General features: G+C 40.8%; 1 protein-coding gene across 1 annotated transcript in view; it reads left to right on the forward strand.

Annotated features, from left to right (window-relative positions):
• Nucleotides 1–16,012, forward strand: part of MYO1H (myosin IH) — a 655,926-nt gene that overhangs the window by 294,016 nt on the left and 345,898 nt on the right. Inside the window, exons 15-17 of the mRNA XM_086943103.1 lie at nucleotides 5,685–5,731; nucleotides 9,304–9,384; nucleotides 15,282–15,387. Of these exons, the coding sequence (XP_086799229.1) occupies nucleotides 5,685–5,731; nucleotides 9,304–9,384; nucleotides 15,282–15,387 (234 nt within the window). The remainder of the gene's footprint in view (nucleotides 1–5,684; nucleotides 5,732–9,303; nucleotides 9,385–15,281; nucleotides 15,388–16,012) is intronic.

Here is a 16,012-nt window from a genome sequence, read left to right on the forward strand (position 1 = left end):
AATAGTAAGGGTAGTGGTCCTTCAACACACTTGAGCCCTTTCAAGAAGCGTTGGATTAATGGATTGGTAACGTGAGCACTCAGGCAATGCCCGAGGGGTAGGTGCCGAGTTCCAACAGTGGGTTGCTTTTTGGAGCAGCAAACTGGGGGCGGATTTGAGTGGTGTCGCTGTTGTTCGGATACAGCCAGCGGCCCAGTGAGTGTGTGAGTGGCCTTTCTGGAGACAGATGGGCGCTCATTACCTCACGTTTAGCAACAGGCAGAGGTGTCACTTTCTTTCTCTTGCAGGGCCGGCCCATTAATGTATGCATACCTAGCTGGGCAGGGTGGCCTGAGCAGAAGTGGCCTCACTTGTTTTCAGTCACCAGTGTAAACTAATCTGTGCATTATTTTTGTATCTATCCCAACCCCCTTTTATAAAATTTCACTCATGCAGTGTTTTTTAAGGAGAGGGAATCTGCAAATGTGGGCCACTTTTTTTTAGCGTGCCCGGGCAAGTCGGAAGTGCTTTCTATTTCTGTAAAAGACAACTTTAGAGAATGCTTGATATATATGGAGATGCCCCCAGAAGGTCTCCCGAATAGATTGGTTTTGAATGATTGCTGTTGATCCTTTATGCATTACTACACCATTCATCCGATCGCCATGAAACCTTGGGAAGTTGTTGAGTACACTCCCGATAAGGTTTCTGGCAAAAAAAAAAAAAAATTGTTAAACGTTGTTGAGTACACTCCTGCGAAGGTTTCTGGCAAAAAAAAAAAGAAAAATTTGTTAAATATCGGCCTCCCAGGGCCCTCATAATCTTTCCAATCCGGAACTTTTACAGTTTACGGTGCGACACGCTTTTTCAATGACCATCAACAAAACACAAGGACAATCGCTGCAAGTGTGTGGACTAGATTTGGAGAATCCGTGCTTCTCACATGGACAATTGTATGGGGCCAGCTCACGCGTCGGAAAACCTTCTGATTTATTCGTCTGAGCACCAGACGGAAAAAAACAAAACACAGTGTATCCACAAGCACTCGAATAAATAAACAGAATTAAAACAACACTTTAAAATGTTTTCCATATTAAAATGAATAAGTTTCAATAAAAATGACACAATGTAAATTGAATGTTATCACAACAAGTTTCCTTAAATGTCCTTTCTTCTGAGATCGCAGCAACGCGCGACGGGTAAGCTAGTTTACTATATAAACGAAGGCTCCTTCCTTCCGTCTGGTGAGGAGACGATGGAAATGAATATTCACCTCCCTCTGTGAGAGGTATGTCCCTTGAAGGTTTTCTTAGGAGTCATAAGAACACACTTTATAAGCCTCATTTGAGAGACAGGGAGACAAAAGTGTATTGTTCCCGGCTAAAAAGGAAAATTACGAAATGGATTATTCATCTTAAAATGCCACTCTGGATTTTCAGACAGCTTCTACCTGTCACTCTAGCCATAAAGCAAGAGTTTCGGAGGTGCCTAGATCACAAATAAAGCCGGTATGGAGGAACCTATGGCCTGGCCATTGCTAGCCAGTCTCCTCTGATACCAGTGCCAAAGCGTCTTCCTCCAACTATAACCTAGGCTTCTCTAAGGCCATTCAGATCATCCACTACCAAGATGTTGAGTCCAGTGACCTCAGCCTTATGATGCTTGGACATGGCGTTGACCCCTTGGAACTCACGACCCATAGTAAAGTCAAGTCAAGTCAAATAATTTATATAGCGCACTACATACCCAGAGGGTCTCAAGGCGCTTGATGGGGTGGGGAATTACTTGTCGAATATCCAGGTTTTCAGTTGCTTTCTGAATGCTAGATGGTTCTGAGTGAGGCGAAGGTGAGTGGGAAGTGAGTTCCAGGTTTTAGCTGCCAGGTAGGAGAAGGATCTTCCTCCCATATTAGTCTTGTTGATGCGAGGTACAGTGGCAAGGGCTTGGTTGGAGGAGGGTAGCTGGCGGGGGGGGGGGGTGTAGAAGGAAAGTCGAGTGTTGAGGCATTCGGGTCCAAGTTCGTAAAGTGCTTTGTGTGCGTGGGTTAGGAGGCGGAATGTTATCCTCTTATTGACGGGGAGCCAGTGGAGGTCTTTCAGGTGACCAGATATGTGGTCGTTACGCGGGATGTCTAGTATGAGTCTGGCTGATGCGTTCTGGATGCGTTGGAGTTTTTTCTGAAGTTTTGCGGTGGTGCCGGCGTACAGGGTGTTCCCGTAGTCTAGGCGACTCGTGACCAGTGCGTGGGTGACCGTTTTTCTGGTTTCGGTGGGGATCCAGCTAAATGTTTTTTTGAGCATGCGAAGAATGTTGAAGCAAGATGATGAAACAGCGTTGACTTGTCTGTTCATCGAGAGAGAGGAGTCCAGGATGACGCCTAGGTTCCGTGCGTGGTCTGTCGGGATGGGAGCTTTTCCAAGGGCCTCTGGCCACCAAGAGTCATCCCAGGCGGAGGGAGAGGTACCTAGGATAAAGACTCCTGTTTTGTCAGAGTTCAGTTTCAGACGGCTGTGCTTCATCCACTCGGCAACTTCCTTCATTCCTTCATGTAGGTTGGTTTTGGCGGTGGTCGGGTCTTTGGTGAGTGAGAGGATCAGTTGAGTGTCATCAGCGTAGGAGATGATGTTGAGGTTGTGTTGGCGTGCGATGGTTGCGAGGGGGCTCATGTATACGTTGAAGAGGGTGGGGCTGAGTGAGGATCCTTGTGGAACTCCGCAAGTGACTTCAGTGGCCTCTGACTTGAATGGTGGGAGGCGGACTCTTTAAGTTCTTCCGGCAAGGAACGAGGAGATCCATTCCAGTGCTTTTCCTTGGATTCCGATGTTTCTGAGGTGTTGTAGGAGGGTGCTATGACACACTGTGTCGAAGGCTGCGGAGAGGTCAAGGAGGATGAGGGCGACTGTGTCTCCATTGTCCAGTAGAGTACGAATGTCGTCTGTTGCTGCGATGAGGGCGGTCTCAGTGCTGTGTTTGGCTCGGAAGCCGGACTGTGAGGAGTCGAGGGATTTGTTGGTTTCGAGGAAGGCGGCGAGTGATGGAAGACTACAAGACATCTATTGCTTTAATTCCTTTCATAAAAGATGTTTTGAGACATCTGTATTTCAGCGATTTCTTTTCTAGCAAATAAAGACATTTTGGGGGAAAATACTTTTGGCGCCATTGCACAGTATTATTCTCCCACCCATTACACCAGCAAGATGCTACTTCACCTGAAATCTGTATAGAAATTAGCGAGAGACTTTGAGAGAAACTTTGCAAAGGTTTTGTCTTTTTTTATTCTAAATGAGGGACAGTACTGCATACATTGAACGTTAAAGAACTCCACACAATAATATTGACAGAACAAAAACATTTAGAATCTAAGTCAAAATTATTTTTCTGGCTTTTGGATGCACAGTTTAAGCACAGTAACTGTCAGAACAGCATTTTGACTTTCCACGTAGACACTACTTTATATTCTTATCACAGCATTTTAGATCCAGTGTTGTAGAAGAAAGTTACTTACCTGTGATTTTTTTATCATTGCTATCCTAGTCAGCCTGCGTATAACCCACTCGCAAGCCTGATGTAGTATAATATGGTAAGTGTGTACCACACTTCATTCACTGCTAGAAAGAAAATGGCTTCAGGAACGGGCCTTAAAGTCTTTACATTCAATTGGCTAAGAGATAAATGAGGCCACAAATGGATTGGATGTGCTGCATTGTTTAATGGTGTTTGTGTTTTTTCTCCTCAAACAATGTTAAGCGTTCATTTAGGATTACCCTTCTCATCAACGGGAATGTTCAAAGCATGTGACTCAATGAATTGTACCAAGCCAAGAGATCTTATGTTACAAGAAGTTAACTTTTTATGTTCCTGCAGATGGTCTTGGAATTGTGGATGGCTGCCAGAAAATTTTCCTGGCTGGTCCTAAAATTGTTATCTTTTAGAGATATTTACCTTTAGACAATTATATTCATTGGGTCAAGTGTTTGTTTAATTATATTAGGTAAATAGGGTTGGGGACAGCAGGAACTCTTGAGGAATCCTAAAGTCCACCTTGCATGAAGAAAATTCAAACACAACAGACACAGCCTTTCTTGATTTTGACTGAGAAACAAGTTAAACCCTTACAAGTGAGAACTATTAAGGACACTGACTGACAATATGCTATTGAATAAGATTTTTTGGTCTGGTGTGCCAGATGCAACATATATGCTGTCCTTGATCTACACACTTCAAAATCATTATTGGATACGTTGACAAAGGTGCTCTTGGTAACATGCTAAAGCTGTAACATTGATTAACATTAGAATCAAATGTTTCCTGTAGTTATTCACCTACTTTCCTCTAGGGAAGCATCTATGTGGATAGCATCTCAGCAGTAGATGTAAAACTGCTGTGAGTGCCAGGATCCAAATTAACCTCCTACAAAAGCTTGTAACTTTTTCTATTTTAAGGGTGTCTGGAATAGCATATAGCTTCAGGGAGGTATTGATGAATTCAGTATCCACTGTTTTAGTTTATCCTAAGGTTTCTAAACATCTATCCCTGGATGCGGTCAGGGGGTATGTTCTGTATGGGGGAGGGGCAAAGTGAAAAATCTGCAAACTCAACTTTCTGCAAGCTACTGACTGTTAGTCATGATGGACCTGTTGTAAATCAATTTACATTTATCACTCATGTCAATGCTATTGGTGACATAGAGTATTCAGTGATACTCTTCTCTGTCTGCTTACATGATGATTGTGTTCATATTGTTACAATTTTCTCCAATACGATCACATATTCAATAGAAATGTGATTCCCTGTTCAGCCATTCTGGAGCAAGCTAGGTGCAAGTGCCACATTTTAAGAAGTTTTACCCACAATATGCAAATGTATTGCACTATGCAATGTAGCTTTTTTTGCCCTGTAAACGTTTGTTTGCACTCAATGAGAGACCACCGTAAAATTAAGACTGTCAACACAGCAATAAAGAGTCTTTTGGCTGATATGAAGATTCTTAAAGGGGCCATCCAGTGCAGTTTAAAAAAAAGTTCTCTTTAACTGGTCCTGCTCCACTAACAATTGCAAACAATACCCATCCCAGAATGACTCTCATATCACTTCATTCACCACCCTATACTCACCCCCTTACTTGGACTCATTAAATTGCGTATCTGGATCAAAACATCTCCGCTAAAGAGCTCATAGTCCCGTCCGGTATTGCAGCGTTGGCCTGACGAGGCGCACCCAATGATGAAACATGACACCCCACCAGGTGTGTGAGGGCACTTTGATCTGACCACACGGATCCCCTTTGATCTGTATGGCCAGATTATCGACTTCACTTGAATAGGGTCAAATTGGCCCTTCCTTGAGGAACTACTACCCCCAATGCTTTTGCTTAGGTTTCAGACCTCTTCTGACATCATTCACTGGATGACCCCTTTAATATTCGTTATGTTTCAACAAATTTCAATTATACACTTATAGTAGAGCTGAGCCATTTGATCAGTTTAGATATATCACATTGCGTGTGGTACTATTAACATCATCTATCATTCGATTTCTAATTAGAAATTAGAATATTACACCCTTGATCATCATGTGAGACATGTATAGTTCTATGTTATGCTATTAGGCCATAGGATACTCATGTGCATGCACTAACAAACCTTCTGGCATCTAAATACTTGAACGTGTCTGTGTCAACACTTACAATGTCAACCTTTTTGCAGGATTTCTCGAAAAAAATAATGATCTCTTGTACAGAAACCTGAAGGAGGTAAGACTGATAAACATGCTGCTTCATTTGTATTGAGTAAGCTTGCTTTGCAACAATAATTTCAATGGCTTCATATTTGGTAGTTATTTTATTAATATATGGCTCAAGGGACCTCGCATTTATGGTATACCACATCCCATTGAGATCCAATCTTTAACACGATTTAGCACTGGAAAGGCACTTACAGGCCCCTGTCAATGCTACCCGTTGTTTCAGGTGTTTCCCCGGTGTGAGTTATTTAGTATGAGAACATGGTATGTATGCCTATAGTAAACACGATGAAAAAGAGAGAGAGATGGAAGTAACTGGGAATAACTGGAAACCTAAAGTTGAATTGTTTGATGACATTAAATGGCCATAATGCATGCAATCTGGCATGCATGTTTATACAGCATGAAAAATAGGCAAGGATTTATAGAATTCCTACCTTACTACTATTAATGAGACAGGAATGCTTATTTGAATCCTAGCGAATGGACGTGGATGGAAGCCTGGCGAACAGCACACCCCGTCTCTGTATAAATGATTGAATTCACACTACCAACATTTAATTATTGTTGCCTATGTTCCTTAAAGGGATACAGGGTAACTAAGTACATTTGTGGTATGATGCAGCAGTCCCATAGTCTGCTATTTTCCTCAGCCGATACCTGAAGCTGACAGCTGATACCTGAAGGTGACATTGACACAACAGAACCGGTGTCTAATGTATAGCTTACACTTTGTGAATGATGGTTTGAAAACAAGAGTTTGTGACTGCAGGGAAGGCCACAGAATGTCACAGACCATTGACACATTTCCTTGTTAGTCATATATACCACAAGATTTGTTTGAAATTTGCCAGAAAATGTTATGCAGACTTGTTTTTTGTACTCACAAAGCCTGCAATTTAGCCCATTTCAAGACATGCAAGTGCAAAATCATTTTGTTCATCTCCAGGGGCTTATCATGATCCTATTCTCTCCGCTGTGTGTACCCAAACGGAGTCTGAACATCTCTTTCTCCCATCTTCAGCACAACGCTAAAAACCTCTAAGTTTGTGCATGAGCTCGGAAACACAGGGCAGTAATGTGAAGGGAACTCACACAGAAAAGAACAATGAAGTACTAATGATAACAAGCTTACATCTCTATATGTATGAGTCTCATCACCTTTAAGTTGCCATGGATCATTTTAATTAGGATGTTATGGGGTGCTGAGGTGCCACCTCAATGAATGTGATCACACTACGTAACAATCATTTTATCAGGACTGCTGGATAAAAACAACAGTAACCATGTTTTCAGCTAACTTTTGAGGAGCATTAATTTTGAGGACCCTCTGGTTGTCTCGCCTTTGTGTTTGCCACATGAATGTTGTTGGAAGATGGTTTATTGGTGGGGGTAAGTATGCACCTACCATCAGTAATACGGCCACAGACAGAGGACCCTCTGGTTGTCTCGCCTTTGTGTTTGCCACATGAATGTTGTTGGAAGGTGGTTTATTGGTGGGGGTAAGTATGCACCTACCATCAGTAATACGGCCACAGACATGGTACTAGGTTCTGAAAAGGGTCTCAATAAATGAGTTCCTTGCTAAACACTTAGTAGCTGTAAGGAAAAGTTCCCAGTGCTGTAGTACCAGAATGTGCAGCAGGAGCAGTCATTCAAAATGCAAATCTGTATTCCAGCAGGGCAGTCTTCCTTCTTCTTGCAGTTTCTGGCAAAAGAACTGAGAGACTATGCAGCTCTAATATATTTATCCTCAGGTCCTGTGGATCAAGCAGAGGAGCCCCCCTGACCAGAGGGGCTCAGGGGGCCTCCAAGTCCCAGAAAGCACTGCTCTCCCAAAATACATGATGGCTGAAATTCCAGCAAACCAGTAAGCGCTAACTAAACCAACCCACAGTGTGGCTCATTGCTATACCTATCCTCCCCCTACCATCTGAAAATTTCATCCGTAAGCGTGTTATCTGTCTGGGGCACATGGGACAGGGTAAATAGGCCTGCATTCCTTGCCTGTCCTCTTCTCCTTTGAAACCTTGTGCTAATGACTCCTCCCCCCTGCTCTGTGATTCCTGTGTAGCAGTGGAGCTCTCTCTCCAGCAGATATTATCTCCATGTATAGCCATTTATCACCTAATCAAGGCAACCTGGCTAATCCTGTTAGAGCTGACCAATCAGGGAAGACTGCAGGAAGGCTAGATTTTGGCTTACAGACAAGAAAGTCTTACAACTCCTTTTCTGTGCACGTTTTGATAATTCAACAAGGGAAATCTGTTGGATTTATCAATCCCATTCTTGCAAGTCTTTGAATGATATTTAATTTCCTTCCTAGCAATAATTATGTGTTCATTATATTTTCCATAGTCTTAATATTTTAGGTCCAAAAAGTGGCTTTTTATATTTGTGATAGGTGAAAGGAGAAGGTGTACTGGCGAAAGAAAGTGGGTTCAGTTGCTTAAGTGAACAATCACTGGAATCAACTACCATAGTGCATGCAAGGAACTCCAAATGTATAGGTGCAACACCATCAACTCTACCTGGTTCTCTGATGTATTTTGTTATTGGATGTAACACCATCAGACTATGAATACTTGTTCAACTTTACTTAATCCCTTTGCACAAACCCAACATTATATGTAGTCAATTAGGGCCACATTATGTTCTTGCTGAGGCTCAACATTTTGTCCACTGTGCAATATGATGAATTTTTATATTACTGAGATTGGCCCTGGCAGTACTGGGATCTATACTGTTAATACCATGCATTTCCTGGTAATTATAACAGGTATCTCATAAGTGATTTCCTTCTGGAGAAAGGTTTTTGAATTCCTGGTAGAAACAGTGCTTGTGCCAGTTATTCTCAAAGTATTGGAGTAAGATCTATGTAGGGCAGAAAGAGCTGCAATTTATGCCACGGCTCAGTGTATGATGTGTAACTACTGATCTCCAGACAGCACAGAAAGGCCCTGAGGGTCACTTACACTGAATGGATCAACCACTCTATGTGAATTTCAGCTGGCCTATTTTTTAAGCAAACATTTGAAAAACATTCTCTTTGTCAAAGCGCATAGAATGAAATCATGATATGCACCTTCAAGCCCCCTTTAACCTCATCTGTCTACTTGCCACCAAATAGCTACTTTATTTACAATTACCTCCTCTTTGTTATCTCCATGGTTGTATGCAACCATTTGAAAAGGATGCTGCCACCTCAACTGCCCCTCACCTTACCCCTTTTAGCCTGACTCTATCCCCTGTCAGTAAGCACCACACAGTGAGGTAATGCTACCTCTGTGGTAGTTATGCTTTAGAAAATTTAATGTTTTGCAGTTCACATTTGTAACAGAACATTATTGAGTATGCAGCCGAGAGCTGAATTGCTCTAGTGGCACCTTCAAAAAGGTGCCACTAGAGCAATTCAGCTCTGATGCCTTTTTTGGCAGAGGAGGAGGGGTTATTGAGCAAAGCATTGAGATCCAAAATATCATTGAGAATTATCCTTTGCACAATCTTTACTGGATGATCAGATGGTTGTGTGTCCAGGAGCCACTGTTAACTGGGATCTTAGTTGTTCTTTCTTCTTTTTAGGTATTAATAAAGTCTAAGAACTACATAATAAGAGACTGTTTTCATTCATCAGAGTTGGACAACAGAAAAAGACCTGATACAGTGAGTAACTTTTGATAAGCTTTTAAATTTTTTTGTACATATTTTGTCCTAAGCCCATTACAACTACCGTAATACCTGGCAAGAAAATAAAACAATGCCCTTATTCAAAAGGGCCTTTCAAGATTTAGGACTACTGCTACAGTTTCTTCTGTAGGCAGTTCTGGGTGAAAAAAGGAATCCGGCCACTGTGGTGGGACCCAACATTGTCTAATGACGGTGATGTACTCCATGCCATCAACTGTAACTCCCATTAGGATTGCTTGATCAATGCCACCAATAAAAACATTATAACTTAAAAAAAATAGAAATGCTATTGTTATGCATCCCGTCTCTTTTAAAAAGTTAAATTCCCTATCTCTTTACGAGATATGTTCAGCCACAAAACTGAAATGATAATGTTATCTGCGGCAGAAGCAGGGAGTCTTGAAGACTGAGCATTTCTTGACAGGCCTCCAGTAGAGCTTGACTAAACAGACAGATATGCTGGTACTTCTATTAATTCTGAGGACAAGATGGGTGGAGGTCTGTTGATAAGAAGTAAAAGAAGTCGGGCGTAAATGGTGTCACATTACTCAAGTCAACTAATGATCAAAACATGCACAAGAGTGCCCTCGAGCATCCTAACTCCTTTAAGATCCTTAATCCTTACTCATATTCAGCATCAACAAATGGGTGATCATTAGCTAGTTGACATGGGCTTCAAAGGAGAGACCAGAGTCAAAGATGTTTCTGAGATTGCGAGTAGTGTCAGTCGGAGTGCAGCAGACACAAAGAGAGTCGGGCCACCAGTGAGAAGTCCAGATAGCAGCACTGATAAAATTGAGAAATTTAGTTTTATTGGTGTTCAGTTAAAGAGAGTTGTCATTAACCTATTAAATGACTTGACAGATACACTGTTAAAACTGAATCGGAAGGGAAGAAAAGTCATCTTGCAGGCTTAGGATGATTTGAGTGTTGAAAAAAATTGAAGATCTAGAAAGTTTTGAGTAGGGAGCTACCCTTTCTGACAGGAAAAGGATTGGGTCAACAATCATACACAATACAGAGCTCCTTCTCCTGAGTATAGTAAATCGTGAATTAAGTACATCCCTAGGGGGACGTTCTCATTAAGAAACAAGGGATTTGCAGTATTGTACGGGTTACCAAATTTACAACTACAACAATCTATTGGACCCACAAGTACTATAGAGACCTTATGCACACGGACAAAACTTTATGTAAAATGTCATTATTTTATTTTATAAAGGTTAAAAATTCATAGTAACACAACAAATACACTTTCAATTTTTGTAAAAATATACACTCAAATGTTTAAAAAAATAGTAACGAGATTAAAAAATGCTGTTATAGCACTAGATACATCAACATATTAAAACATCACATTTATTAGTCAAACAATGATAAAGGAACAAACTGTCGACGCGGCATTTCGGTGCCTTTTGTTTTATTCTTGCACCTTCTTCAGGACTCCCCCCGGTGTCCCACAAAAAGCAGGGACACCGGGGTGGAGTGTTGAAGGCCAATAATATAGAAGAAACAACGAGAGACGTACATATTAGAACTAAAGAATCCTGACCAAAACAGAGCGATAGAATCGCCGCGTTTACAGAAAGATCGATCGCCCAATTCAAAATGGCGACTGTGAACGAAGTCCATTTTGTAAAACCGGGCTTACCAAAACGGCTTGAGTAACAAAGTGGAGAGAAACCCTGAAGTAGCAATGGGAAAATTAACATTAAAAAACACTACAACAAAGGGAGAATTTAATTTAGAGAAATCCCATTCAAAACAAAAATGACATGCACGAGATGATAAACGATCATACATCCAGTCTCTATAAATAGAACCGAATGATTATAAATCATTGAAATAGTAAACCTTGGGTAGAAAACACGCCATATAAACTAAATAGGCTGGCTGGTAACACAAATATAAACAAGTAGACACATTACAAGATGGCTGCTCTAGATTTGAAAACAAACCAACTAACTAACAGCAAACAGACACCAGGTGGAAAGAATTAACCAATTAACAAAGGTATATAACCTAGAGACAGGATGAATGTTAACTAGTTCCAAAAAATCCGGAGAAGAGGAAGGTGCCACGCAGTTCAGCTACCAATATCAAGTGAGTAAGATAAAAAGAGGGGGCTCTACTTAGAAAGAGAATAGGCTACAATATAATTTTCCCTTTCTTATCTATTTGTGTTCCTAGAGTTGTCAGCTAAATTTTAAAAAAAGCTCCAACTAAGACACTGCAGAATCTAAAGAATTGGACAAATAAGAGAGTGAATTAATCAGAAAAGTAACTCCTTGTCTAACCAGAAAGGTAAGATCATTACTACAAATACAAAATAGAGCATCAAGGAATACTAGAATGACCTAAATTAAAAACAGGAACTGTCTCTTAGATAAAGCAGCCAGAAAGACAGAAGAAAAAGAAAAGGTAGCTCCCAGAGGCGTCCTTCCCACCACGTAAAGGGATATGGAAAGAGGACCGGTAAGAACTAAGAATATCAACATGTCTTACCGATACATGGAAAAGAGTAGTATTATAAAAATATGTCTCTTCCCAATTAGGATTGAAGTGGGTCTCATCCATATAAACAGAGTGATAACCCGAGAAAAAAGCAACATATAAGGTAAACAACCAGGACCATAGGTCTTATGAACAACCACATAAGATAGAATCAATAATTAAATGAAAAAGTTTCTCTTCCAGCACAAACAAAGAGACATTGTAAAGAGCGGATAGAAACAGGCTCATAGACAACAGATCCAGGATATTAAATCACCTGGGTAAGTTAATATGTGGAGGGGACTGCAGAGCTAATAAGGTAACATGGTAAACAGTCCTTTATGTTAATTAAACAAACATCCAACATGTATCTAGAGTATAAGTCCTTGATACATATCCTTGATATAAATCCTTGTGTAAATATGCAGCAACATGGGGCAGGGGACTGCAGAGCCAATAAGGTAAACAGTCTTTGATGTTAATTAAACAAACATCTAACATGTATCTAGAGCATAAGACCCTGATACATGTCCTTGCTATAAATCCATGAGTAAATGTGCAGCAAACTAGAGATGCATTTAGAACAATATAAATGAACTTTGCATTGTAATGTGTGAGGGTTACCAAATCTTAGGGCAAAACTGAATAGATGTAGCAATCTAAGTGCATTTGATGTCATAACGGAATGGGACCTAATGAAATGTACTGTGATCTTTGTAGATGTGACAATACAGGGAACGAGTCCTGAAGAAGGTGCAAGAATAAAACAAAAGGCACCGAAACGCCGTGTCAACAGTTTGTTCCTTTATCATTGTTTGACTAATAAATGTGATGTTTTAATATGTTGATGTATCTAGTGCTATAACAGCTTTTTTTAATCTCGTTACTATTTTTTTAAACATTTGAGTGTATATTTTTGCAAAAATTGAAAGTGTATTTGTTGTGTTACTATGAATTTTTAACCTTTATAAAATAAAATAATGACATTTTACATAAACTTTTGTCCGTGTGCAAAAGGTCTCTATAGTACTTGTGGGTCCAATAGATTGTTGTAGTTGTAAATTTGGTAACCCGTACAATACTGCAAATCCCTTGTTTCTTAATGAGAACGTCCCCCTAGGGATGTACTTAATTCACGATTTACTATACTCAGGAGAAGGAGCTCTGTATTGTGTAAGAAAAAAATTGAAGGCCATAGGCAGAATCAGGTCGGCAAGTGGAGCAACATACAGGTTGAAGTGCAAGGGGCTCAGGCAAGATCACTGAGGAACGCCACAATTGTTGGCGTTAAAGGAGAGGATCTGTCCCATAGAAAACACCTGCATCTGAGTTACAAGAAAAGAAGCAAACCCAATAAAGCACCGGGTCTTGGAGGCCAGCAGCAGCAAGATGGGTAAGGAGAATGTCATGCGAGACTGTGTCAAACGCCTCTGTCAAATCGAGGCAAATCAAGACCACAGTGCCCCCAGAATCCAGAGTCCTCCTCAGCAGAGGTAGTAAGCGCGGTTTCTGTGCTCTTACTAGAACAAAGACTCAATTGATGTTTGTGCAAAACAGAGTGGGCTTCAGTATATATAGAAAGGTGAACAAACATATTGTCCAAGGGCCCTAGCGAGAGTTTCTTCAGTAAGTTATTAACAAGGACAGGTTCCCTAGAAAAGGGAACTTCCTCTGTAGGGGGGATTAGTTACAGAATTATAGTAAACAGGAGCCATAGACAGCGTAACAAATGTAGTAATCATGGAAGGACGGGGAACAAAGGGGGAGCCAAATGAGATATCCTTGATTCTGAAGGTAATGCCATCCATTTTATCCAGGGTGACTAACAGAGGACACAAAGGGTAGACCAGAAGGTAGATTGAGGAGTAAAAGAGCTCAGAATCTGCTAAGCCTTAGTGTGAAAAAAGTCAGAGAGAGCTTAGCACAGCTGTTGAGACTTGATTCTCCTTTGTTTATTTTTAATGTACAAGGGGCCAGATGTAGGTAAATCCCATTTACCGATTTTGAAATACCGATTTTTACCGATTCGGTATTTCAAAATCGGTAAATGGGATGTAGGTACTAACATCTGGATTTTTTACCGATACCTTGAAATTCGGTATTTACCGATTCGGTAAATACCGAATCAGTATTTGCTATTGAATCCTATGGGCCTTGAAGCCCATAGGATTCAATTCAAATACCGATTCGGTATTTACCAAATCGGAAAATACCGAATTTGTCAAGGGTGCAGGGGGTGTCACTTTGACACCCTCTAGCACCCCTAAAACGGGCATGTGTGCAATGTGGCACACTGACATGCCCTAAGGGCACGTCTGTCTGTCACATGGCACATGTGTACATGCACAGATGTGCATGTACACAGGAATCGGTATTTTACCATGGATTTGTATTCCATGGTAAAATACCGATTCTGAAAGCCATGTGCCAATGGAAAATTGGCTACCCACATATCATTTTTGGTAATATGTGCACCTACATCTCCATAGCCCTTTACCGATCGGAAACGGCCGAAAATCGGTATTTTCGGCCGATTCCGATCGGTAAAGGGCTACCTACATCTGGCCCAAGATCCCTTAATCCACATTTGATCCAACAATGACCTTGTGGCAGCCCAGCCTCTTAACCAATGGCAGTGCCAAAACCTATGGAACTATACTGCTGGCTCCATGCGAGAGTAATTTGGAGAGAATATAGCCCTGCCTTAACCATCAGCACCTTTTTACTATGACAAAGATCGCAATGCCAACCTTCATCTCTACACTTGTCCCATTTTGTGCATTACTGCAAAGGGCTATATATATTGTAACCATGCTGTTCCACATGCTTAAAGTGAATTTGGATAAGGAGTAGATAAACTTCAATAGGTTGAGTACAACTTAATTCCTGATATGCATCCAATTGAGCACACATAGTGGATGCTTTTAAACTCAGCTAACCCCTGTACATGGACAATACTCAGATTTCACCTTGTGTGCTTCTATGAAAGGCTGCCATGATGAGAGTCATAGTACATTACCAACATTAAGTTTAGTCTCATTACCATGATTGGACCGCATCCTTCCCAAACCCAGCTTGCTGGGCATTTCACTTAATTAAGCATAGCCATGTATACTGGTGAAAAAGTCTGTCAGGGGAGAGAGTTATTGTCAGATTTCTGCTGAAATATTCTCCACCAATGGAGGCTATAGATCCTGTCGCTTTGTCAGAGAAACAATCACCAGCATGTTGGAGTGCTTTAGTTCCCCTCTGAAACCTAATAAATTGGTGTGAAATTACTTCATCTCCTTAATGGAGTTTGGGGACAAATGATATTATACAAAATAACGTACATATTATTTTAAGTGTTATTAAACAAATGTTCTTAATGTGTTTCATAGGTTACTACTCAGTTCAAGCACAGCCTGGCAAGTCTGATAGAAATATTGATGGCAAAGGAGCCTGCCTATATCCGGTGTATCAAGCCAAATTCTGCCAAACAGCCTGGTAAGAGATTCATCACTCAGTCAAATGCTACATGTGTTCTCCAGTTTCACCTATCACCTACTTGAAGCTGATATGTTCTACTCTTTCCGATCCTCTCACCTTGTCTCCAGTTCAGAACATCCAATTGTCTCACAGCCATCAAGCTTTGGATGACTCTGACCCCCCTGCTAAACTCCACAAAAACAGAGCTTACTTCCCTACCCACATATCCAATCATATTCTCAGCCCAACATTCCCCCTGTTAATGTAATGGCCAAATATTAATTCATCCCTTATGATGAAATCCTCAACTTTGCCACAACCACCCTAAACAACTTTCCTGAAGATCTCACACCTTCATATAAAGACTTTGCACCTAAGGGCCTATTCACAAAGGTGAATACACACATCTGGATTTGCTCACATGTATGTTTACTTGTAAACCTAGGTGAAAGTGTCAACTTTTTGATATTCTCCATTTCAAAGTGTAGATTTCCATTTAAGTGTGTACTTACATGTCTCTGAATTTCCTAGTGTAAAGTTACCCCCTGTAACTTTTCACAGGTGGTTGAGATTTGCCCCACTGTGGTGGAGATCTTAGTATAGGAAAGTATTGGGAAATAAGTTATTAATTAAAACATATATT

This window comes from Lissotriton vulgaris, chromosome 11, assembly GCF_964263255.1.
Source record: "Lissotriton vulgaris chromosome 11, aLisVul1.2, whole genome shotgun sequence".
In the NCBI taxonomy this organism is placed as follows: Eukaryota; Metazoa; Chordata; class Amphibia; order Caudata; family Salamandridae; genus Lissotriton; species Lissotriton vulgaris.